We start from the raw sequence: 25,261 nt of genomic DNA, 5'->3' as shown, positions 1-25,261 counted from the left end.
AACCAACTGGCACCCTGGCTGGTGTGCTCAGTGGTTAGAGTATCACCCCTGCACATGGAAGGGTTGTAGGTTTAATCCCTGGCCCAGTCAGGGCACATGCAGGAAGTGACCAATCGATGTGTCTCTCTCACATTGATCTCTCTCTCTCTCTCTCTCTCTCTCTCCCTCCCTCCCTTCCACTCTCTATGGGAATCAATGGGGAAAATATCTGTGGATGAGGATTAACAATAACAACAAAAGAACCAACTGGCATTTTTATAGGGATGCTATTTATTTATCAATCAGCTTATTTATGTGTAATTCACATACCATACAATTCACTCATTTAAAGAGTATACAATCCAATGATTTTTAAGAATTAAATGTAGCCGAAGCCGGTTTGGCTCGGTGGATAGAGCGTCCGCCTGTGGACTGAGGGGTCCCAGGTTTGATTCTGGTCATGGGCATGTACATTGGTTGTGGGCACATTCCCAGTGGTGGGTGTGCAGGAGGCAGCTGGTCGATGTTTCTCTCTCATCAATGTTTCTGGCTCTCTATCCTTCTCCCTTCCTCTCTGTAAAAAAATCAATAAAATATATATTTTTTAAAAAGAATTGAAGCCGAAACCGGTTTGGCTCAGTGGTAGAGCATCGGTCTGCGGACTGAAAGGTCCCATGTTCGATTCTGGTCAAGGGCATGTACCTTGGTTGTGGGCACATCCCCAGTAGGGGGTGTGCAAGAGGCAGCTGGTCAATGTTTCTCTCTCATCGATGTTTCTAGCTCTCTATCCCTCTCCCTTCTTCTCTGTAAAAAATCAATAAAATATATTTTTTTAAAAAAGAATTGAATGTATACAACCATCACCAGTCAATTTTAAAATATATTTATCACCTCAAAAAGAAACCCTGTACCCTTTAGTAATCTCTTCAATATTCTCTCTACCCCAGCCATAAACAACCACTAATCTACTGTCTGTCTCTATTGATTTGCCTATTCTGGACATTTCATATAAATGGAATTATACAATATGTGGTCTTTTGTATTTGGCTTCTTTCACTTAGCATAATGTTTTCAAGGTGTAGCCTTATAGCATCAGTGCTTCATTCCTTTTTGTGGCTGAATAATAATTTATATTATGAGTATATCACCACTTTTGGGCAATTATGAATGAAGCTGCCATAAACATTCATGTACAAGTTTATAGACTTATGCTTTTATTTCTCTTGGTTAAATCACTAGGAGTGGACTTGCTAGGTCATATATAGTAGCTCTGTTTAATCTTACAAAGAACCACCACACTGATTTCTGTAACAGCTGCATCATTTTACATTTCCACCAGCAGTGTGTGAAGATTCCAGTTTCTCTCCATCTTTACCAACACTTACTGTTATCTGACTTATAATTCTAACCATCTTAGTGGAAATGAAGTGGTATTTCATTTTGATTTTGAGTTGCATTTCCCTGATGGGAAAAAAGGTTGTGAGTGAGTAGTCAGGGTCGCGCACCTATGACATGAGGTTGTAATGTATCAAAAGAAATTTTATTTCAAGTGTCTGGTTGCAGACAGGCTGAGTCCGAAAAAGGAGTCAGCGCCCACTGAAGGGGGAAGCAAGACTTTTATCGGCTTCTGCTGGCTGCAGGCAGTCTCTGCCGACACACAGAGCTTGACTGGCGGGTCTCGTCCTGTGTTCCTCCTGGTGCCAGGTGTCTCCTGGTTATCTAGGCCAGCGGTCGCCAACGGGTGGTCCGTGAGGTCCGAAAGGTTGGCGACCGCTGATGTAGGCTATGCGGAGCTCAACTCAGCAAGCTTTCTGCAAGATATCTACCAAGGACAATAAGTTTCCTCTGCCCGTTTTACTTTCTTTTACCCTTTCAGTGGGAAATGATTGTTCATCATCTTTTCATGTATTTATTGACCATTTGTACATCTTTGGAGAAATGCCTACTCAGATCTTTGCCTGTTTTTAATTGGGTTATATAGAATATTCTTATGTGTTACTACTGGATTCAGTTCGCTAGTATTTTGCTGAGGATTTTTGCATCCCATATTTTAGTTTTCTTTCTTTCTTTTTTTTAAAAAAAATATATTTTTTATTGATTTTTCACAGAGAGGAAGGGAGAGAGAGATAGAGAGCTAGAAACATCGATGAGAGAGAGTCATCGATCAGCTGCCTCTTGCACGCCCCCTACTGGGGATGTGCCCACAACCAATGTACATGCCCTTGACCGGAATCAAACCCGGGACCCTTCAGTCGCGGGCCGATGCTCTATCCACTGAGCCAAACCAGTCTCGGCTCTAGTTTTCTTGTTATGCCTTTGTCTGATTTTGGTATCTGGCCTCACAGAATGAGTTTGGAATTTTTTTATTAAAAAATTGTGGAGAATTATATTAATTCTCCTTTTACTATTTGCTAGGAGTCAGTGGTCAAGTTATCCGAGCCTGGGCCTTGCTTCTGTGCTATTTTATTATTATTTTTTTTTTAAATATATTTTATTGATATTTTACAGAGAGGAAGGGAGAGAGATAGAGAGCCAGAAACACCAATGTGAGAGAAACATCGACCAGCTGCCTCTTGCACACCCCCTACCAGGGATGTGCCAGCAACCAATGTACATGCCCTTGACCAGAATCGAACCTGGGACCTTTCAGTCCGCAGGCCAACGCTCTACCACTGAGCCAAACCGGTTTCGGCATATTTTATTATTATTATTATTATTATTTCAATCTCATCACTTGTTTAGGTCTTTTGAGATTATTTCTCCTTAAGTCAGGTTTGGTAGTTTGTCTTTCTAGGAATTTGTCCATTTTGTCCAACTTATCTTATTTGTTGCCATACAGTTGTTCACAGTATTCCTTTATAATTGTTTTAATTTTTTTAAAAATATATCTTATTGATTTTTTACAGAGAGGAAGAGAAAGAGATAGAGAGCTAGAAACGTCGATGGGAGAGAAACATCGACCAGCTGCCTCTTGCACACCCCCCACCGGGGATGCGCCCGCAGCCAACGTACATGCCCCTGACCAGAATCGAACCCGGGACCTTTCAGTCCGCAGACCGAGGCTCTACCACTGAGCCAAACCGGTTTTGGCGATTGTTTTAATTTTTTAAATCCTCACCAGAGGATGTGTTTTTATTGATTTTTTTTTTTTTTTTTTTTTTTTTTTTTAGAGAGAGAAAGGAAGAGGAGGAAGAGAGGTAGGGAGGGAACTGCAACCTAGTAACCATGACCCTTTGTCAGTGCACTGGGCAATGCTCCAACCAGTGAGCCACACCAGCCAGGGTTATAATTGTTTTTACTTCTGTCAGGTCAGTAGTGTGGTCCCCCTTTCATTTCTGATTCTCATAATTTGAGTCTCTTTTTTTTTTCTTGGTCAATCCAGCGAAAGGTTTGCTAATTTCGTTAACCTTTTCAAAGAACAGGCTTTTAGTTTCATTGATTTACTGTGATTTTTTAAAATATATTTTATTGATTTTTTACAGAGAGGAAGAGAGAGGGATAGAGAGTTAGAAACATCGATGAGAGATGAACATCGATCGGCTGCCTCTTGCACACCCCCTACTGGGGATGTGCCCGCAACCAACGTACATGCCCTTGACCGGAATCGAACCCAGGACCTTTCAGTCCGCAGACCGACGCTCTACCACTGAGCCAAACCGGTTTCGTCTATTTTATTGATTTTTTTATAGAGAGAAAGAGAGAGGGATAGAGAGTTAGAAACATCGATGAGAGAGAATCATCGATCAGCTGCCTCTTGCACACCCCCTACCCGGGATGTACCCGCAACCTCTGTACATGCCCTTGACTGGAATCAAACCTGGGACCTTTCAGGCCACAGGCCGACGCTCTATTCATTGAGCCAAACCGGTTTCAGCTACTCTGTTATTTTTTTATTTTCTAATTTATTAGTTTCTACTCTAATCTTTATTGTTTTACTTTTTACTTGCTTTAGTTTTAGTTTGTTCTGCTTTTTACAGTGTCTCAACATGGAAGGTTAGGCTATTGATATAAGATCTTTCTTTTCTGTTGTATAGTCACATCCAACTAAAATTTCTCTCTAAACATAGCTTTAGCTGCGTCGCACAAATTTTTGTGTTGTGTTTTAATTTTAATTCATTTCAAAGTGTTTTCTAATTTCCTTTGCAATGTCTTCTTTGACCCATTAGTTATTTAGGAGAATGTTGTTTCATTTCCACATATTTATGAATTTCTAATAGCTTCTTCTGCTATTGATTTCTAATTTAATTTCACTGTGGTCAGGGGACATGTTTTGTATTATTTCAGTCCTTTTTAAACTTAATGAGACTAGCGAAGCCAGTTTGGCTCAGTGGTAGAGCATCGGTCTGCAGACTGAGAGGTCCCAGGTTCGATTCCAGTCAAGGGCATGTACCTTGGTTGGGGCACATCCCCGGTGGGGGATGCGCAAGAGGCGGCTGGTCGATGTTTCTCTCTCATCGACATTTCTAGCTCTCTATCTCTCAAAAATAAAAAATAAACTTAATGAGACTAGTTCTATGGCCCACCATATGATCTATCCTATAGAATATTGTATGTGTGCTTGAAAAGGATGTGTATTTTGCCATTGATGAGGGGAGTTTTTTATAGATGTGTTATGTCTGATTGGTTTACAGTGTTGTTCATATCTACTATTTCCTTGCTGATCTATCTAGTTGTTTTATCTATTATTGGAGATACAGTGTTGAAGTCTCCAACTATTCTTTTTAAAAAATATGTATATTTTGAGAGAGAATCCAAGATGGCTGCTCGGGTAGGCACCTAGCCGCAGCAGCACGCAACAATTTCAATAAAATACAACTAAAATATAAAACGGACATTACCCAGAACTACAGGAAAGTCGACTGACTGGAAATTCTATAACGAGAAGCAAGGAGAAAACCAGAAGGAAGCACGGAGGAGCTGTAAAAGCCCAAGGTACGGAGACACGCGGCGCGCGCGCGGAGAGGACGGAGCCGGAGAGGAGGGAGGCCGAGTGCCTGGCGGGCGTTCCCTAGCGGAAAGGAGATAAACACTCCAACTGTGCTGGGCCCCCAACTGCTCTGAACCCCCGTTCTAGGCCAGACCCCGGGGACACAGGCTCACCCATAGGGAGCTGGGCTGTAAGGCGGAACCCGGGGAAGTGGCGAAAGGAGGTCCTGGCGGCGAGCACACTGCGTGCACGCAGAGAAGGGCCGGCCGGCTGTGCCGTAGGACTGCCCTGGCCGGAAGGAGACAGGGGCTCCAGACTGCTCTGAACGCCACCTCCAACTCCACTTTCAACTGAACTGAACCCCAGTTTTGGGCCCATTGCGGGAGAGCCTACACTGTTTGGTAGCAGGCGAAAATCGAGGGCACCTTTCTCTCAGAGGCGCTTGCAACAAGTACTGAAGGACCCTGAGTCTCAGGAGTCGCATAGGGCGGGGCTGACGGAAGCCTAGGCTGTAGGCTCCACCCTAAAACGCCGCCCCATCAGAAAAGCTGCCTGCGAAAATGCCTAAACCAAATAGATCACAAACGAAAGAAATGGAGGACAAAAAGCGACTGGATATAGAGTTCAAAACCACACTTATAAGATTTTTCAAGAGTATCCTAGAAAAGGCTGATAAAATAAATGAGACCTATGAGGATATGAAAAGGGATCAACAAGAAATAAGGAATACATTGTCTGAAATAAAGAATATTATACAGAGTCCTAAAAACAGAATAGAAGATCGCAAGAATCAAGTCAAAGATTTGGAACATAAAGAGCCAGAAGACATTCCTCTGCAGAAGCTAGAAGGCAAGAGAATCCAGAAAATTGAAGATAATGTAAGAAACCTCTGGGACAACTTCAAACGATCCAACATCAGAATCATGGGGGTCCCAGAAGATGAGAGAGAGCAAGATATCGAAAACATACTGAAAGAAATAGTGACAGAAAACTTCCCCCACCTGGGGAAAGAATTGGACTTACAAGTCCAGGAAGCACACAGAACTCCAAATAAGAGGAATCCAAAGAGGACCACACCAAGACAAATCATAATTAAGATTCCAAGAGCAAAGGACAAAGAGAGAATATTAAAAGCAGCAAGAGCTAAGCAGGTGGTTACCTATAAAGGAGCTCCTATACGATTGTCAGCTGATTTCTCAACAGAAACCATGCAGGCCAGACGGGAATGGCAAGAAATATTCAAGGTGATGAATAGCAAGAACCTACAGCCAAAAATACTCTACCCAGCAAAGCTATCACTCAGAATCGAAGGCCAGATAAAGAGCTTCACTAATAAAAAAAAGCTAAAGGAGTTCATCACCACCAAACCAGAATTATATGAATTGCTGAAGGAGGTTCTTTCAGAAGAGAAAGTAAATAAAGATAAGAATTATGAACAACAAATACGTAACTATCAACAAGTGAATCTAAAAACCAAGGAAATTAAAAAAAAAATCTGATGAACAATATTAACTGTTGAATATAATAGAATCAGAGGTATGGAAGGGGAGTGAACTGATGATTCTTGGGGAAAACGGGAGAGGGGAATGTGGGAAGAGACTGAACATAAACTGTGCACCTATGGATGAGGACAGTGGGGAGTGGGGAAAGGGCAGAGGGTGGGGTGGGAAAGGGGGGGAAAGGAACACTTGTAATAATATGAACAATAAAAATTTATTAAAAAAAAAAATGTATATTTTATTGATTTTTTACATAGAGGAAGAGAGAGGGACAAAGAGCTAGAAACATCTATGAGAGAGAAACATCGACCAGCTGCTTCCTGTACACCCCCTACCAGGGATGTGCCCACAACCAATGTACATGCCTTTGACCGGAATTGAACCTGAGACCTTTCAGTCCGCAGACCGACACTCTATCCACTGAGCCAAACCAGTTTTGGCTATTCTTGTTGAATTATCTATTTCTTCCTTCAGTTCTGTCACTTTTTGCTTCATGTATTTTGGGGCTTCATTGTTGGGTGCATATATTTACTTATTACGTATTCCTGATGGATTGACCTTCTTGTCATTATAAATGTTGCTCTCTCGGCCAGGCCCGGAGCGGCCGGGACCGGAGCAACCGGTCCCAGAGCAGCCGGGTCGGGTGCGGCCAGGCCTGTAGCAGCAACAGCCAAGTCCAGAGCAACTAGGTCGGGAGCGGCAGTGACCAGACCCGGAGCAGCTGGTTGTGGAACGAACCAGAGCAACAGAGGCCAGGCCCGGAGCAGCCAGGCCCGAAACAGCTCGCTCCTCGCCTGTACCTGCCCACGGCTGCCTCTCAGACATGGCTGGAAACTTTTGCGGGAACTTGAGGGTCTGCTGAATCAAGTGATGAAGGCTTAGATCTGGATGTGTTGAGTTAGTATAGCGCTGGGGTGTTGATCTGTAAGTGCCTTGGGTGGGGCCTGGATGAGGCTGGTTGACCTATTTGGAAATGTCTTTTGTGTGAAGTGTATCAATGGGCATGTGGAGGTATTATTGATATGAGATAATGCTAAGTAACAGATTTACTATCTGAAAAGGGATTTACTATCGGGGAAAGGGAGGGAGGAAGAGACTGAACATAAACTGTGCACCTATGGATGAGGACAATGGGGGATGGGGAGGGGGCGGAGGGTGGGGTGGGAACCTGGTGGAGGGGGGAAGAAATGAGGAACCTTTGTAATAATATGAACAATAAAGATTGATTTGAAAAAAAAAAAAAAAAAAAAAAAAATATAAATGTTGCTCTCTCATAACAATTTTATCTTAAAGTCTACTTTGTCTGATATTAATATTAGTCACTCCAGTTCTCTTTTGGAAACTATTGGGTCGGCAGCTAAGTAATTGCGGATTTTTTAAAGAAAATCAAAGACAATTTTTTCATGGAACTAAATAACTTTATTCTGTAATGTATTGCCCATTTTGATCAATGACCTTTTGCCATCTTTCAGGCAGCATCATAATCCCACGTTCAAAAAACTTCTGGTTTTTATTAGCAAAAAACTGAATCAGGTACGATTTGACATCATCATCATTATTGAAATTTTTACCATTCAAGGAGTTTTGTAAAGATCAAAACAAAAAGTAATCAGATGGTGCAAGGTCAGGACTATATGGTGGATGTGGCAAAACATCCCAACCAAGCTCCATTAATTTTTGCCGAGTGACCAAAGATGTGTGTGGCCTTGCATTGTCATGATGGAATACAACACCTTTTCGATTTGTCATTTCGGGCAGCTTTTCTTCAACTGCATTGTTTAATTTCGTTAGTTGTTCAATGTAGACATCAGAATTGATCGTTCGGTTGGGTGGTAAGAGTTCAAAGTAGACAATTCCTTTGTAATCCCACCAAACTGATAACAAAACCTTCTTTTGATGAATATCAGCTTTTGATGTTGTTTGAGTTGGTTCACCTGGCCTGCTCCACGATCTTTTCCGCTTGATATTGTTGTAAACAACCCATTTTTCATCGCCAGTTATCAGTCGTTTTAAAAATGGATCATTTTCATTACGTTTCTTTAGCAAATCGCAGCTGCTAATGTGTTGCGTTAACTGTGATTCTTTCAGTTCGTGAGGAACCCATGTATCGAGTTTTTGAACATAGCCAAGTTGTTTTAAGTGATTTTCAATGCATGTATGTGATACATGAAGCTTCTCTGCAATCTCACGTGTTGTACTGTGACAGTCCGAATTGATTATTGCTTTGATTAGGGCGTCATCAACTTCAACTGGAGGACCAGAGCGTCTTTCATCTTTGAGTGAAAAATCACCAGAACGAAATTTGGCAAACCAATTTTGACACTGCCGTTCTTTTAAGGCTTCGTCACCATAAACAGCACATAACTTTTTATGAGCTTGCGATGCGTTTTTCCCTTTGCGGAAATAAAAAAGCAAAATATGACGAAAATGTTCCTTTTGATTTTCCATTTTTCAACGAACGCCAAACAAAAACTACAAAATAGATCAAAAAACTTTTTTTACTGATTAACAGCTGAATAGCCAACTATCAAATACAAAATGTGTTTTACATTTATACTACGTCTGCAAACCTAAAAATTCAACTGAAGCCATCTATGTGTGAAACCCGCAATTACTTAGTTGCCGACCCAATACTTGCATGGTATACCTTTTTATACCCTTTTTTATTTTCAACTTATTTGCATCTTTGAATCTAAATATGTCTCTTCTAGACATCATGAGTTTGGATCATGTTTTTTTATTCATTATATCAATCTCCGCCATTCACAATTTTTTAAATAATATATTTTATTGAATTTTTTACAGAGAGGAAGAGAGAGGAATAGAGTTAGAAACACCGATGAGAGAGAATCATCGATCAGCTGCCTCTTGCACACCCCCTACCGGGGATGTGCCCTCAACCAAGGTACATGCCCTTGACCAGAATCGAACCTGGGACCTTTCAGTCCGCAGGCCAACGCTCTATCCACTGAGCCAAACCGATTTCGTCTGCCATTCACATTTAATATAATTAATAATAAAAAATAAAAACCTATCCTGACATGAGGATTAAAAAAAAGTAGATCCGATCATAATTCCTTTGCTGATCTCCAGTGGCTCCCACCAAAGGGCATGAGGTGCTTCATAGTGAGTGGCTCCTGGTTACTGAACACGTGCAAACACAGGGTTCCCTCCTGCCCACCTAGGCTGTTTGAGAGCTCAGAGCACTGTTGATTCAACTGTCATTTGTTGACTTCTGAGTATATTCCAGCGGAGGACTTGAGATAGCCCAGAGGATTTCTTGGACCATGGCAGTCATCAAAGAACTTCCGCACTTTACTTGCCTTCTCCCCCAGCCACACCCAATTTCATGTTGTTTTCCTCCTCTCTCCCTCTTTAGACTATGAAGACCATGCAGGATTTGCTTACCGACATTAATACACTCAACTCTGTCACTGAAACCCTCAGGAAGGATGTGGACATACTGAAGGACATGTGGAATAAGGTAGACCTTCCCCAGCGTCCTCCAAGCTGGCCATGCTGCTCGGACCATTGGTGGTTGGGTGATAGGATAAATCTAGGCAACCCATTCTTAGTCAAAGGATGCAGCCATCGGGGCAGGAGATGTAGGACCGACATGGTCCAGCCACCTGGCCCTTCCCACTGAATTCTCTGTGGCTTCCACCATGTTATGCTCCTCGCCATGCTATTCTCTGACACCATTTGTAAGTGACAGAGCCTGATGTAAAAATATTTCTCTCTTTTCCGTGTCCAGCACGACTAGAGAGCTGGTCCAGTTCCTGAGTAGAGTAGCTGGGGATTGAGAAATAAAAGAAAGAGACAAGACACAAAATGGAAGGAAAAAGCTGGGAACCTGGTGGGACTGCTATCCTCTTCTGCTGGAGAGACAGAAACCCAGAGCCCATGCGCTGTCTTTATTTTATACTCACAAATACCAGGAAGTTTCACCAAAAGTCAAGACAAAGGGGATTATTTGCATTCTTGAGTAACCTGAGCATTCCTGGTGCTTAATTGGATTTACATATCAAAACACACTCCCTGACACCTGGGCTGAAATGAAGGTCAAGCTGATAACACCTTTGCCTTTTTGGTAAAGCATGGTCCCAGGGCATGGCTTTGCCTGTCGCCCTGGGTTCAGCTGACAATTTAAAGAACTGCCCATCACTGAAACCGGTTTGGCTCAGTGGATAGAGCGTAGGCCTGCGGACTGAAGGGTCCCAGGTTCGATTCTGGTCAAGGGCATGTACCTTGGTTGCGGGCGCGTCCCCAGTGGGTGGTGTGCAGGAGGCAGCTGATGGATGTTTCTCTCTCATCGATGTTTCTAGCTCTCTATTGTTCTCTCTTCCTCTCTGTAGAAAATCATTTAAAAAGAAAAAAAAAAAAAGAAAAAAAGAAATGCCATGTGCCTTCTCAGGCACTCTGTACACTGGCCTAGGTAAAATCAGATAATTGATGGTCTCATTTTCTAAAAAATACAGGAATGCCTTCAGGTACAGCTAGATCTAGGTGTTCATACCACATCAATACTTCTCTCTCAGGGATGATTTTCCTCTGGGTTGGCTTCATATTCATGTAGGTCTTGGCTACTCTAGGCTTATTTATGTTCCATTAACTTAGGAGAAAGAGGGCACCTCTTCCTCTTTTAGAAAGCTCTGTTTACACTGAGACATGGAATAAACCTAGCACAGCCTATATGCTAGCTCCCTCTATAGCCACAGGACATCAACCCAGGAATGTTCTAACTCTCTCTTTTTTTAAAATATATATTTTATTGATTTTTTACAGAGAGGAAGGGAGAGGGTTAGATAGTTAGAAACATCGATGAGAGAGAAACATTGATCAGCTGCCTCCTGCACCACCACCCCCCCCCCCCCCCCCCGCCCACCGGGGGTGTGCCTGCAACCAAGGTACATGCCATGCCCTTGACCAGAATTGAACCTGGGACCCTTCAGTCTGCAGGCCAAAGCTCTATCCACTGAGCCAAACCGGTTAGAGCAAGAATGTTCTAACTCTTTATCATGATGTGAAAGGACATGGAATTTTTGAAGTATGAGCTCATAGTTGGGGATTCGGAACTAACTGGGCTCAGAAGCCAGCTCTCTACATCCGCAGGTTGATATTGTGGCTGAGGTTTTACAACTTGCCTCCAAATAATATGATGAAATTATCACCTTCAATGCACAGGTCAGTGTATGCATTTGATCATCATGGCAACTGTAAGAACTTTAATCTTGGGCGAGGTAGCTCCCATCTGAGCAGAAAGGGCATTGTCATGAAACACTAAAAAGGACCCTTGAACAAATCCATTTGAGAAGCAATGCCTCCTCAACCAACCTCTTAGAGATTCTTTATTTTTAAATTCTTTATTGTTGAAAGTATTACATATGTCTCCCTTTCCCCCCATGGACCTCTTTTTGCTTGCTCTCACCCCTCAGCACATGGTCTCACCCCCCTACTGTCTATGTGCATTGATTATGCTTATATGCATATATACAAGTCCTTTGGTTGATCTCTTACCCCCCTCTCCACTGTCCCCTGCCTTCCCTCTGAGATTTGATGGTCTGTTCAATGCTTCTATGTCTCTGTATTTATTTTTGTTCATCAGTTTATGTTGTTCATTATATTCCACGAATAAGTGAGATCATGTGTTATTTATCTTTCTCCAACTGGCTTATTTCACTTAGTATAATGCTCTCCAGGTTCATCCATGCTGATGCAAATAGTAAGAGTCTTTCTTCTTAAAAAAAAAAAAATTAAATTTGATTTCAGAGAGGGAAGGGAGAGGGAGAAAAAGAAACATCAATGATGAGAATAATCAATTGGCTGCTTCCTTAGCCACCTGCCTCTGGACCTGACCACTTTCCTGTTGGCTGGTGCATTCCAGTGGTGAGCTAAAACTAAACCTCAGCTTAGGAAACAGGGTTATTTTTCACGTGGATGACTCTGTGCCGAAAGCATGGGAACAACGAGGAAGAAAGAAAGAAAGAAAGAAAGAAAGAAAGAAAGAAAGAAAGAAAGAAAGAAAGAAAGAAAGATCTGCTTTCTACATGCCTCCTATCAAGGACCAAGTTTTTACATGTGCCCTGACCGAGAATCAAACTGTGGCCTCCTGGTTCATAGGTAGACGCTCAACCATTGAGCCACACCTGCTAGGTTTGGAGGTCCTTACTGTATTTTGCCCATTAAAAGCTCTGAGAAGTCCTGCAGTACAAAAGCCCATTGAGTGCTTTTTAAGCCCAACAATCCCCAAACTTTTTTTGCCCAGGAAACTCTTTTCTACTCTTTTCTCACTCTATGGGAAATACTTTTTCTTCCTTTTCCAACTCTTAGTCACCTAGTGCTAAGTCCTTGTATTTGAGCAGTGGGAAAAGCAGGGCTGGGACCAGAACTTACACTCCTGATGCATGGGTTTGGATTATTTGACAGATACACCCGGAACGCATGGGCAATTTCCTTGATGATTTAAAAGCGCAGACCCGGAAGATAAATGTGATGCAGCGGGATGTGGTGAGAGTCTCGGTCCCATCCCCCTTTCTGGTCCCCTCACCTCTAGGGGTGCTGTGCATGGGGAAGGGTAAGAAGGGGAACACAATCTGGAAAGGCCCATTCATTTGCAAGTATAGAGGGCGGTGTGGACAAGGGAGCCACATCCAAGGGTATCACACCCTCCAGATTCACATCCCTTATTTCCAACTCCTTCCTTCGCCCACAGACTATTCTCCAGAACAAGATTGGCGCCATCCCCAAACCTGAAGACCTGGTACTCTGGAGTAGCCTCCATGAGGCCTTGTTCACCTCGGTAAGAGAAGGAGGATGGAGGAGGGGGAAGTAGGTGGGAGGAAACAGACAGGGTGATTGCTGATCTGGTCTGGTGCACCCCAGCTCCCTTTCCCACAGGTAACTGTTCAACAGGGAGCTGTTTCAGAACAGCTGGAAGAGTCTGGTATGTGGAAAGTTACAGAGAAGCTCCCAGAGCCTGATCTTGCCCAGACCACCATGATTCTCGAAAGTGGTGGCCCCAGCCAGATCTCAGAGGCCATCCAACGCCCCAAGTCCTTGGTTACCGGTTGGCAAGTACAGGAGGAGGAGTCTGCCCTCCAAGTTCCTCTCACAGGGGCCCAGGAGTTGGGCCAACCTCAGGTGCCTGAGCCTGAGACAGCACTCGGGCCTGGACCTGCGCCAGAGGCTGAGTCCATGCCTGGCATCGTACCCTTACTAGGGCACAGTGTGACACCTGGGTTCGTACTACCTTCTTGGCCTAGGTTCAGACCAAGGACCATGATCAGACCTGGGCCTGCGTTTGGACCTGGGCCTGCATTTGGACCTGGGCCTGCATTTGGACCTGCCCCTGGACCTGCGTATGGACCTGAGTCTCCATATGGACCTGGGCCTGCTGCTGAACCCACACCCCCTGGGCCTGGGCCTGAGTTTGGACCGGGGCCTGCCCCTTATGGACCGGGGCCTGCCCCTTATGGACCTGGGCCTGCCCCTTATGGACCTGGGCCTGCCCCTTATGGACCTGGGCCTGCCCCTTATGGACCTGGGCCTGCCCCTTATGGACCGGGGCCTGCCCCTTATGGACCGGGGCCTGCCCCTTATGGACCGGGGCCTGCCCCTTATGGACCTGGGCCTGCCCCTTATGGACCGGGGCCTGCCCCTTATGGACCGGGGCCTGCCCCTTATGGACCGGGGCCTGCCCCTTATGGACCTGGGCCTGCCCCTTATGGACCTGGGCCTGCCCCTTATGGATCTGGGCCTGCCCCTTATGGACCTGGGCCTGCCCCTTATGGACCTGGGCCTGCCCCTTATGGACCTGGGCCTGCCCCTTCATCCACACCATCAGGATATTGGCAAATGCTGTCAAGAGCCGTGCTTCCTCCCAGAGGCTTGCCTGGACGTTTCCCTTTCTGGGCTTTCCAGCCTGGCGCAGGCCAATTGGACACCCAGGGTTTCAGGGCCCCACCACCAGCCATGGAGCCTGGCTCAGCCTGGCCTTATCCACTGCAGCCACAGGCAGATATGCAGCAACTCCAGTCTATCTCAGAAGATATAGAAGAAGATCATTTACAGGATGAAACCCCTGCTGCTGAGACCTCCAAAGAATTACACCCTAAGAGTGCCCGGTCCGCCCTTCATCGGATGAAAACCACTGCTGCCATCGCAGCTGCTGCCGCCGCCGCCTATGCGGCCGCCGCGAGCTCTGCAGCCCGGGCAGCCGAGAACGCAGCCCTGGTCATCCAGGATGCCCCCGCCACCAAGCTGGCCACTGTGGCAACAAGCGTGGCCGCAGCGGGGCCCTTAGGGGTCTTTGCAGATGTTGTGGGTGCTGGGGTTTCCCGTGGGGCCATACCCTCCATTGATGAGAGCGAGGTGGGCTATGAAACGCTACTCACCTCTTCGTATGCTGGTCCCTTCGTCACTCCTGAAACTGACCTGTCCCAGGCCATGCTGATAGCCAAACAGGCTGTAACCCCGGAAGACAAGAAGGCGGCCGTCAAGTATTCCATGAGCCACATAGCCCAGATACCCATTAGACAGGACTCCCTGAAAGAAGAGCTTGACCAGCTGTCATCCAGCATGCAACATCACATGGCTCATCTAGGTAGGCCCAGACTGGCTCCGGGAAGTGTGGTAAGGGCTTGGGCACTCCTCAGGGCCTTCAAGCAGCACCCCCTCTCCTTTGTTTAACTGCCCCAACACAATCCACATTCAGCCATTCGCCATTCATCACTTTGGCGTAAGCATTAGCCTCTTCCTAGACTAGTCTATTCTTTACAATGAATGTACAGTGAGGTCTTATCTTAGGAGAGAGGGGCAGTTATAGTCTCAAGTTTGTGCTTAAAGAGGAACATTATGTGTCAAAATTACTCTTGAAAACCTCCCTTTCAACAGCCCATAAGACACAGTGTTTTGGTAAGTCCAGATTCCCAGAGCGTCCAACAACACTGAACAGCCCCCAGATGAAGCAGTCAGTTTGGGATTAAGAACAGCTGCATGCCGAAACCGGTTTGGCTCAGTGGATAGAGCGTCAGCCTGCGGACTGAAAGGTCCCGGGTTCGATTCCTGTCAGGGGCATGTACCTGGGTTACGGGCACATCCCCAGTAGTATGAGGTGTGCAAGAGGGCAGCTGATCGATGATTCTCTCTCATCGATGTTTCTAACTCTCTATCCTTCTCCTCTCCTCTCTGTAAAAAAATCAATTAAAAAAAACACACACAAAAAAAACTGCCTGATACACATATGTATTCTTAAACATCACAGTCACTTTCTAGGTGTCAGTGGGACCAAGTACACTGATGCTCCCATTTCATGCCCATGAAGGGCATATGCGCAGTGATGATAGAGGGGCACAGTGGCCTACACTAGCGGTTCTCACCCCTGAGCTCACCTCAGCACCGCCCGGGGTGGGGGGGCTTGGTGAGGCACAGACTGGAGCCCACCCCAAGAATTTCTGGCTAAGGTGACTGGGGGAGGGGGACACAAGAATGAGCGTCTCTAACCCTTCCTGGGGAAATGCTGCTGATGCTGCCGGCCTGGGAACCTCCTCTGAGATCCATTTCCCTACCCTCTGTAAATCATTAACTTGCTGTTTTGCTCTCTGCCAAGTACAATAGTTGGATTGATCTAAGTCCAACCCAAGTGTGGTACCACCCCTGATGGACAGTGCTGTTCACAAATCTTGAAAAGAAAAAGTAGAACATCACATGGTTACAAAGAACCACATCGATATCAGTGAACACTGGGGCATGGCTAAGAGTCTGAATTTAATTTAAAATGTAAAGCCACAGTAGCCCAAATTCTACCTCTGACCAGCTGTTACTTTTAAGGTCACTATTGTTAGGTTATAAACATGTCTTGGCTGCAACTTTCATACATTCATAGTTCTGTCCTGTATATTCGTTTTGACCTCTCATCTGGAACTGGATATAGTGTGTCTATTTTTTTTTATTTTATTACCCACCTCCTCTTTTGTTAAATCTTTCTTTTTATTTCGTGGTGAATAACATACTTCTGAATAAGGTACTTCATAGTTTTGCTCAGGGTCATTTTGGGGAGGGGAGTAAAATTCGGAGAGTTTTCCCTAGGCCTGCTCTAATATGATAATCTAGAGACACTCATGGCTGTAGAGCACTTGAAATGGGGCAAGTTCAAGTTCAGATGTGCTCTAAGTGTGAAGTGCACAATGGAAATTGAAATCTTAGTATAGAAACAAGAATGCAAAACACCTCATTAATAATTTTTATTACATACTTAAATTATACTATTTAGATATATTGGGTTATATAAAATATTTTATTAAAATTAATGCACACATTGCCCAGCCAGCATGGCTCAGTGGTTGAGCATCAATCTGTGAACCAGGAGGTCACTTCGATTCCTGGTTAGGGCACATGCCCTGGTTGTGGGCTTGATCCCCAGTGTGGGGCAAGCAGAAGGCAGCTGATCAATGATTCTCACTCATTATTGATATTTCTCTCCCTCTTTCTCCTTCTCTCTCTCTCTCTCTCTCTCTCTCTCTCTCTCTCTCTCTCCCTTTCCCTCTCCTTTCCTCTCTGAAATTAATCATATCTAATAAAGAGGTAATATACAAATTGACCATCACTCCAACACACAAGATGGCCACCACAAGATGGCCAGCAGGGGAAGGCAGTTAAGGGTGACTGTGCCTGCATGGGAGGGCAGTTGGGGGGGTTCAGACCTGCAAGGAAGGGCAGTTGGAGGGGACCAGGCCTGCAGGAGAGGGCAGTTGGGGGGACCAGGATGGCAGAGGAGGGCAGTTAGGAGGGACCAGGATAGCAGGGGAGGGCAGTTAGAGGCAATCAGGCTGGCAGGGAGCAGTTAGACGTCTATTGGTCTGGCAAGGAAGTGGTTAGGGAGTGATCAGGCTGGTAGACAGAAACGGTTAGGGGCGATCAGGCAGGCAGGCAGGCAGGCAAGAGGTTGGGAGCCAGCAGCCCTGGATTGTGAGAGGGATGTTCGACTGCCCATTTAGGCCCAATCTCACCTCAAGGAATCCCAGATTGGAGAGCATGCAGGCTGTGCTGTGGGATAGGCCCCTCTCCCCCATGCACAAATTTTGTACACTCAGCCTCTAGTAAAAATATAAAAACAAACAAACAAAAAACCCCAAACCAAAACATTATTTAAAAATAAGTAAATAAACAAAAAATAAGCCGAAACTGGTTTGGCTCAGTAGATAGAGCGTCAGCCTGCAGACTGAAGGGTCCCAGGTTTGATTCCGGTCAAGGGCTTGTACCTTGGTTGCAGGCACATTCCCAGTGGGGGGGGGTGTAAGAGGCAGTTGATTGATGTTTCTCTCTCATCAATGTTTCTAGCTCTCTATCCCTCTGTCTTCCTCTCTGTAAAAAAATCAATAAAATATATTAAAAAATAAAAATAAAATTAGTGCACACACAAAACAAAAACAAATAAAAGAGAAAAATATCTATGTCACTTGAATCTTTTTAGATTTTTTTAAATATGACTATTAGAAAATTTTAAATGACCTCAAAGACCCCAAGCTCACAGCATAGTATTGCTCTGTTGGATGGCAGCATTGCCTTAGACATTTCATAACAGAAGCAAGTGGAGGTCTACACAAAGCATCTTTCTCCATCCCTGCCTTAACGGTCATCCCTCCTTTGCTTTCAGCTGATATAGAAAGCTCTTCCAAGCTTGGGTTGACAGTGGACATACTGCAAGAAAAGATTGGAAGCCTCCAGAAATCCAGGTTACAGGTCAGTGTCCTGGGCAGAAAGAGCTTTTATTAAGATGATGGTGCAAGGCAAGCTGATGGCAGACTATGACCTAGAATCAGATGGAGCATTTGTCCTATAGCTGAAAGGAGGCCGGGGGATCGAGGGGTGAGAAGGCAGCCATAGCCCCTGGTACTGCTCCAGCTGGTGCAGGGGTCCCAGGATGTGGGTGAGTGTCCCAGAGTTGTTAAGATGGCAGGTTGCGGGGTGGGAAAGATGGCAGGTTTGGGGAGGGGGCAGATGGCAAGTTGGAGTTGCACTGGTCTCGTATACTCTTCAAGCCCCATCTCGCCCATGGTGGCCTCAGAAGCAGAGGCCTTGAATGTCTGTGTCTCCCCCTTTTAGGAGGAGGAATTCGAGAGAATTTGGGGCCACCAAATATCGGTGATGAAGGAACACTACGTCATTCTGGACAGAGCAGTGGAAAAGATCTATAATCGCCTGGAGGACCTTAAGGTTCGGAGGTCTGGGTGGTCCCAGTGGGCAGCTAAGGGGATAAGTACTCATGGGGATATTTAGACCTTCTCTAAGGTTTCACAGATGTACCAAAGGCAGGGGAACCAGCGATCCATAGGGTGAGAACCGCTGCTGTAGAGCCTAAGACCATCGGAAAACACAGATATTTACATTATGACTCATTAACAGTAGCAAAAATTACAGTTATGAAGTAGCAATGAAAATAATTTTATGGTTGGGGGTCACCACAACATGAGGAACTGTATTAAAGGGTCACGGCATTAGAAAGGTTGAGAACCACTGGCCTACACAGTATCCCTCTCTTTTTTAAAATATATTTTTGTTGATTTCAGAGGGGAAGGGAGAGAAGATGGAAACATCAATGATGAGAATCACTATAATTGGCTGCCTCCTGCACACCCCCTACTGGGGACTGTGCCTGCAACCCTGACATGTGCCCTTGACTGGAATTGAACCTGAGACCTTTCAGTCCGCAGGCTGACGCTCTACCACTGAGCCAAACCAGTTAGGGCAACAGTGTCTCTCTTGTTAACCACTGGGTCACCCACCCCTAGAAGGATGCCTGGTGTAGAGTGAAGGCTCAAAATGTGCTGAAAGAATTGAATGAATCAGATGATTTCTTGCACCAACTGTTATAGTCATAACTTTCCCCCTAAACAACCTCCTTTCTGACCGAACAATGCCAAGAGATTCTTTCTGGAACAGCGGAGTTGCTGAGGTGGAAAGTATGGAAATGACACAAAACCCTTACCTGGGGTTTACTCCACCAGATACATTCTCCATGAGCCTGATGGGTTCTGACTGCTGAGCTGGACCTCAGGACCAGTCCAGTCTGACGTGTCCCAGACATTTGGAGAAGTTATTCCCAGAGTAGAAAGAGAAGAAATTTCAAACAGAACCAACTGAGGTGGTTTCCATGGGAGCTTCTGATTTCCAGTCAGGGGGCTATTGGTGGGATGCGTTAAGATTCAGGGGGCAAAAGGGAGAGGACCCACACAGGGCAACTCAGAAAAAGAAATCATACATGGGAGCCAGCTCCCAGCTTAAGTGCAGGTGGGAGGGAGAGGTTCTGGACTGTGTGTGAACAGAGAGACTAGGATCAGACCTTGTGAGTACCCAGCTCAGTTCCATCAGCTCCTGACAACTCGGGCCCTCTTTTCATCACTGCTTCAAAGAGGCCAGATTGCCGTGTCCCAGGGACATATTGGTTCCCCTCCTCAATGGAGACGAGCCAGTTCATTCAACATGTCTGACGTGTCCCCCCAGCACTGAGCCCTGCCCTGCACGAGGAGAGGAAGGGTCATAGTGTCTGCCTCCATATATTAATAGTTATTGCTCATTGAGAGGAACTCCAGAGGATGAGGCCCAACCAAATAGCACCAGATGGAGCAAGGCAGTCTTTGTCTTGACTACCTTCCTGTCCTTTGTGCCAACAAGAACACATTAATTGCTTATAAAAGTTAACCCTTGCCCTAACTGGTTTGGCTCAGTGGATAGAGCGTTGGCCTGCGGACTGAAAGGTCCCAGGTTCGATTCCGGTCAAGGGCATGTACCTTGGTTACGGGCACATCCCCATGGGGGGTGTGCAGGAGGCAGCTGATCGATGTTTCTCTCTCATCGATGTCTCTAACTCTATATCCTTCTCCCTTCTTCTCTGTAAAAAAAATAAAAAATATATATTTTAAAAAGTTAACCCTTGCCGAAACCGGTTTGGCTCAGCGGTAGAGCGTTGGTCTGTGGACTGAAAGGTCCCAGGTTCGATTCCGGTCAAGGGCATGTACATTGGTTGCGGGCACATCCCCAGTAAGGGGTGTGCAAGAGGCAGCTGGTCGATGTTTCTCTCTCATCAACGTTTCTAGCTCTTTATCCCTCTCCCTTCCTCTCTGCAAGAAAAATCAATAAAATATATTTAAAAAAAAAAAAAGTTAACTCTTGAAGGGCCTGGAAGAACAGGGCTTGGTATAAAACACAAATTTAATTAAATATGTCTTAAATGAACATGTGAAAGGGATCAGCAGCCACTATTAAGCCCTTCCAGTAGAGAAATGAGGGCATGCAGACACATTTGGGATAGGTGTTACTGCTTTATCTGGATGTCTGCGAGGAAATGTTATGACTGTAACAGGTGATAAAAAACCCTTATGCCTTCATTGAGTCATTCAGCCAATCTTACTGAGCCTTTCCTCTGCACCAAGCACCCTTCCAAGGCCTGGCAATGCAGCTGTTAACAAGACAGAAACTATCTAGGCTCTTCTGCATTTAGTAGTAAACAGTGATATTGGTGATTTTTAATCAAAGTATAATTTATGCACAGTAAAATGCACAAGTTTTAAGTATAAGAGGTTTAATTTTTGCCTGTTTACACACCCATATCACTACCACACAATCAAGATGGAAACATATCCTTCACCTTAGAGTTTGTCTCTTGGAGTGTTTTCCACTAAGAATACAGCAAGAAAATAAGTGAGAACAGAATGCTTTTTTTTTTTTTTTTTACTCTGGAAAACATTACTTTCCCTTTGCAAGTGGATGTGATGGAGCTTTGCATTAATTAGAATTAGGTTCAACTGTGAATAACATGAACTCCCAAATAACTTACTAAAACAAGGTAACAGAAAAACAAGAAAGTCTGAAATGATTGGTCTAGAGCTGCTCTAAAATTCCATGGTGTCGCCAAAACCAGTGTGGCTCAGTGGATAGAGCGTCGGCCTGCTGACTGAAAGGTTCCAGGTTCAATTCAGGTCAAGGGCATGTACCTTGGTTGCGGGCATAGGGGTGTGCATGAGGCAACTGATCAATATTTCTAACTCTTCCTCTCTGTTTAAAAAAAAAAAATCAATAAAATATATTTTAAAAAAAAAATTCCATGGTGTGTGACTTCCATTCACAAGGTCACCTCAAGTTCCAAGGTGGCTGCTGGTGCTCTAGACATTAACTCTGCATTCAAGCCAGCAGTGCATAAGACATCTATCCACTTCTATTTGTACCCCAGTAGTCATACCAAATGGTAAGGGAGGCTATGAAATATGGTCATGATTCTGGGAGGTCAGATGCCAGCTAAAAGTTGAAGGTTCTGTTGCTAAGTATGAGAGGAAGACCAGATATGAAAGAAGACACAGAAGAGCCCATTTTCTGCCTTGGAGGAAAAGTGACCTCACCCACTGAGGACATGGCCCATTGGGTGTGAGGCTCTTCCCAACCAGGTCAGGGCTGCTGCCTCATAGGAAAGCTCAGTAAGTGGAGAGAGTTTGTTCTTTGTGGAGTTATGGGAAAGGGGAAAGAAGAGTTTTCCTTTGACAGTGGGGTACAGTATGTGATGTGTCAGTGCTTGGCTGATGAATGGACTGCATTTCTTACTGGGCCCTCATTACAGATCAGAAGAGAGGAACTGGACCTAAATATCTAAAGAGCCAAAAGCTTATGGTTTATGCTTTCCTTCCTTAGGTCTGCCTCCAAGAGGACAAGTTTTCCCAAGTCCCACATTTCTTCCCTTCTAATCTGGGCACCAGGCACCCAGGAGCCCAAGCCTTCCCCTGTGCCCACCTTACCTGCTGTCCACCTGGTCTCATTGTCCCTTCTTAGCACCACAGCAAGGGTAGAGGTGAGAGGTGGCTATTATCCTCAGGGATTCCAAGGATGGCTGACCTGCCCTTTGCTTCTGTTCTTAGATTCTCCAGTCTCAAGTCAAAAACCTAGAATCGCTCAAGGCAGACAAGCTTGCAGTGGAGCAGGAGCTAAGAGAGGTGAGTGAGGAGGTTCCTCTCCCCCTCCCGCTCCCTCGTCCTGAGTCCCAGCTCTCCCACGCAGGGAAATGGAATCATCGAGCCAAGACAAAACCTGGCAGAGAGACTTCAGAGTCTCCCTCCACCTTCATTCACATGGAAATACCGGGGACACTTCTCCAAGTTGCCCCATCAACTATTTTCAGTGCTTCAGGGTTAGTGACAATTTGTTATGTGAACTTAAAAATCACTCACCAACTCTGTCATAGGAAAACCGTGGCTTAGATCTGATGATTGTCTTTGAGCCAGCATAGACCCCAGGATTGAATTAAGTCCAAGGTCCCAAACTTGAAAAAATTGACCAAAATGATCGGATCTCCCCCAGCTTCTCCTTGCTCCCACCCAAGCAGCTCTGCCTCTCCGAGTCCTTTCTCTCCCTAGAAAGCTGACAGGAGCTCCATGGCAGCCAAGGCAAGCCGGGTTGATCTGGAGAAGACGGCAATGGACCTGAACGAGATGATTCAGGGCGTACTATTGAGGATCGTGACCCAAGAGGAGAACTGGAAGAAGACTACGGATCAGCTCAACAAGGACATGGGCAGCGGGGTGAGCTTCCCTGTATCAGTTATCACTTGTTGCATAACAAGTTACTCTGGACTTGAGCAGTTTAAACCAACAAGCATTTAGTTTCTGAAAGCCAGGAATTTGGGAGCCGCTTAACTGAATGACTCAGGGTCTCCCATGAAGTTGCTGTCATCTGAAAGTTTGACTGGGGCCAGAGGAGCCACTTCCAAGATGGCCCCCTCACATGGCTGTGGGCAAGACTCCTCCCTTCCTTACCATATGAACTACTTTTTAGGGATGCTCAAGTGGCCTCACACCATTGCAGTTGACTTCCCCTAGAACGAGTTACCTAAGGGAGCAAGACAGATGTAGCTTCTACATTTATCAACTAGAAATCTGTGAAGAGCTTTCCTTCATCAACTTGAGCCAATTACCCTGAAATATGGTTCTTTCAGGAAAGACAGAAAAATGATGAATTACTTCCTTTAGTGATCAGTGTTCAGGGTAATATATTGATTGAAATGCCCACATCCAAAACATGGTGGCAATTGAAGGTTTCTATTTTTATTTTTTTTAAATATATTTTATTGATTCTTTTACAAAGAGGAGGGGAGATGGATAGAGAGTTAGAAACATCGATATGAGAGAGACATCGATCAGCTGTCTTCTGCACACCCCTACTGGGGATGTGCCTGCAACCAAGGTACATGCCCTTGACCGGAATCAAACCTGGGACCCTTCAGTCTGCAGGCCAACACTCTATCCATCGAGTCAAACCAGTTAGGGCTATTTTTATTTTTTTTTAATTTCTTTTTTGTGAGTGTCACTGTGAATCATGAATTTTTATTATTCAACTAGTGGCCCAGTGCACGGAGCGGGGGTCCCTCAGCCCAGCCTGCACCCTCTCCAATCAGGGACCCCTTGGGGAATGTCCGACTGTCCCCATAGGGATCAGGCCTAAACCAGCAGACGGACACCCCTCTTGCAATCTGGGACCACTGCCACCTAACCGTCACCTTCCTGCCTTCCTGATCGCCCCTAACTGCCTCTGCCTGTATGCCTGATTGTTCCTAACCCCACTGCCTGCCTGCCTGATCACCCCTAACCTCTTTGTCTGCCTGCCTGATTGCCCCCAACTGCCCTCCTCTGCTGGCCAGTTTGGTTCTGATTGGTTGGTTTCTATGCCAGTCAGTGTCAAAAGCTCTGCCTCCTAGGCAGCCATTGGCTCCTCACAGTTGACCCAGATTTGGTTCTGATTGGTCAGTTTCTATGCCAGTTAGCATCTCTGGGGCTATTAGTTGGGCCTGATCAGAAAGGTGGGGCTGATCAGCAGCCTCGGTGGAGGCCTGGAGAGAAATGGAGGTGCGGCTGCTGGCATGGCCCAGAGAGAAAGAGAGAGGCAAGTGCTGATCAACAGCTGCCACACAGGTTACGGATCAGGCCCTGCTTCTCTCTTTAGGCCTCTCTCCAGGCCTGATTCATAGCCCCCTCAGCAGTTAGTGCTGGGCCACCCTGCCTGCAGCTGCAGCAGTCAGTGCTGGATTGCCAGGACAACCCAGTGCTGACTGCAGGACTGACTTCCAGTTGGTCAAGGCTCTGATCGTGATGAATCCAGGGTTTTTATATATATTAGGAATTCACTCAGTCAATTAAGTTACTATTTATTTTATCACTCACATGGTCTCATCTTTAGCATGCAATCTAGCTTCCGAGCCTTTTGACGTAACCTTCTGTCACCATATAACTGTCTTGTTTTCTTAAATGACAAGAGGTAACAGGGTTATTGTCAACATTCCCTTCCTGAGACCTGAGTCAGCTGCATCTGCTATGGAGTCCTGGTTCCTTTTAGTGGGGAATGGTGTTTAGAGACCAAAATCTGGGCACTGGAAGGAACACTGTAAAAATTCAGAAGTCTGACTATGGAAAATTGTCTGGCAGTTTTTTAAAAAATTAGACATAGAATTACTATACCAGTCAGCATTTCCAATCCTAGGTATCTACCCAAAAGAAACAAAAACTTATGTCTATGTAAAGACTTGTACAAGAATGTTCATGGCAGCATTATAATTGCTAAAAAGTGAAAACAACACAAATGTTCATCAGTGGGTGAATGGATAAACAAAATATAGGTTAGCCATAAAATTAAATGTTATTCAGCCCTAAAAAGAAATGCTACAACCTGAATAAACTTTGAAAACATTATACTCAGGGAAAGAAGCCAGACAAAAAGGGCTACAGGTTGTGTGATTCCATTTATGTGAAATGTTCAGAATAGGAAAATCTATAGAGACAGAAAGTAGATTGGTGGTTGCCTACCCCTATGGGTCTGGGGAAAG

At 45.2% G+C, this 25,261-nt stretch overlaps 1 protein-coding gene across 4 annotated transcripts in view; it reads left to right on the top strand.

Moving 5' to 3' along the window:
* The window catches only part of LOC311621848 (uncharacterized protein C16orf96), a 67,013-nt gene that overhangs the window by 24,118 nt on the left and 17,634 nt on the right, over nt 1–25,261 (top strand). For 3 of the 4 annotated variants that reach the window (XM_084882271.1, XM_084882268.1, XM_084882269.1), the window contains 8 exons: nt 9,785–9,889; nt 12,832–12,912; nt 13,118–13,204; nt 13,288–15,007; nt 18,059–18,144; nt 18,508–18,618; nt 22,308–22,382; nt 22,803–22,967. In XM_084882271.1, the coding sequence (XP_084738397.1) occupies nt 9,785–9,889; nt 12,832–12,912; nt 13,118–13,204; nt 13,288–15,007; nt 18,059–18,144; nt 18,508–18,618; nt 22,308–22,382; nt 22,803–22,967 (2,430 nt within the window). The remainder of the gene's footprint in view (nt 1–9,784; nt 9,890–12,831; nt 12,913–13,117; nt 13,205–13,287; nt 15,008–18,058; nt 18,145–18,507; nt 18,619–22,307; nt 22,383–22,802; nt 22,968–25,261) is intronic. The other variant, XM_084882270.1, reaches the window with a different exon arrangement.

Source organism: Pipistrellus hanaki (assembly GCF_964339955.1).
Source record: "Pipistrellus hanaki genome assembly, chromosome: 4".
NCBI lineage: Eukaryota > Metazoa > Chordata > Mammalia > Chiroptera > Vespertilionidae > Pipistrellus > Pipistrellus hanaki.
Note: the sequence above shows the minus strand (reverse complement) of the source record. Positions and strands in the feature narration are given on the sequence as shown.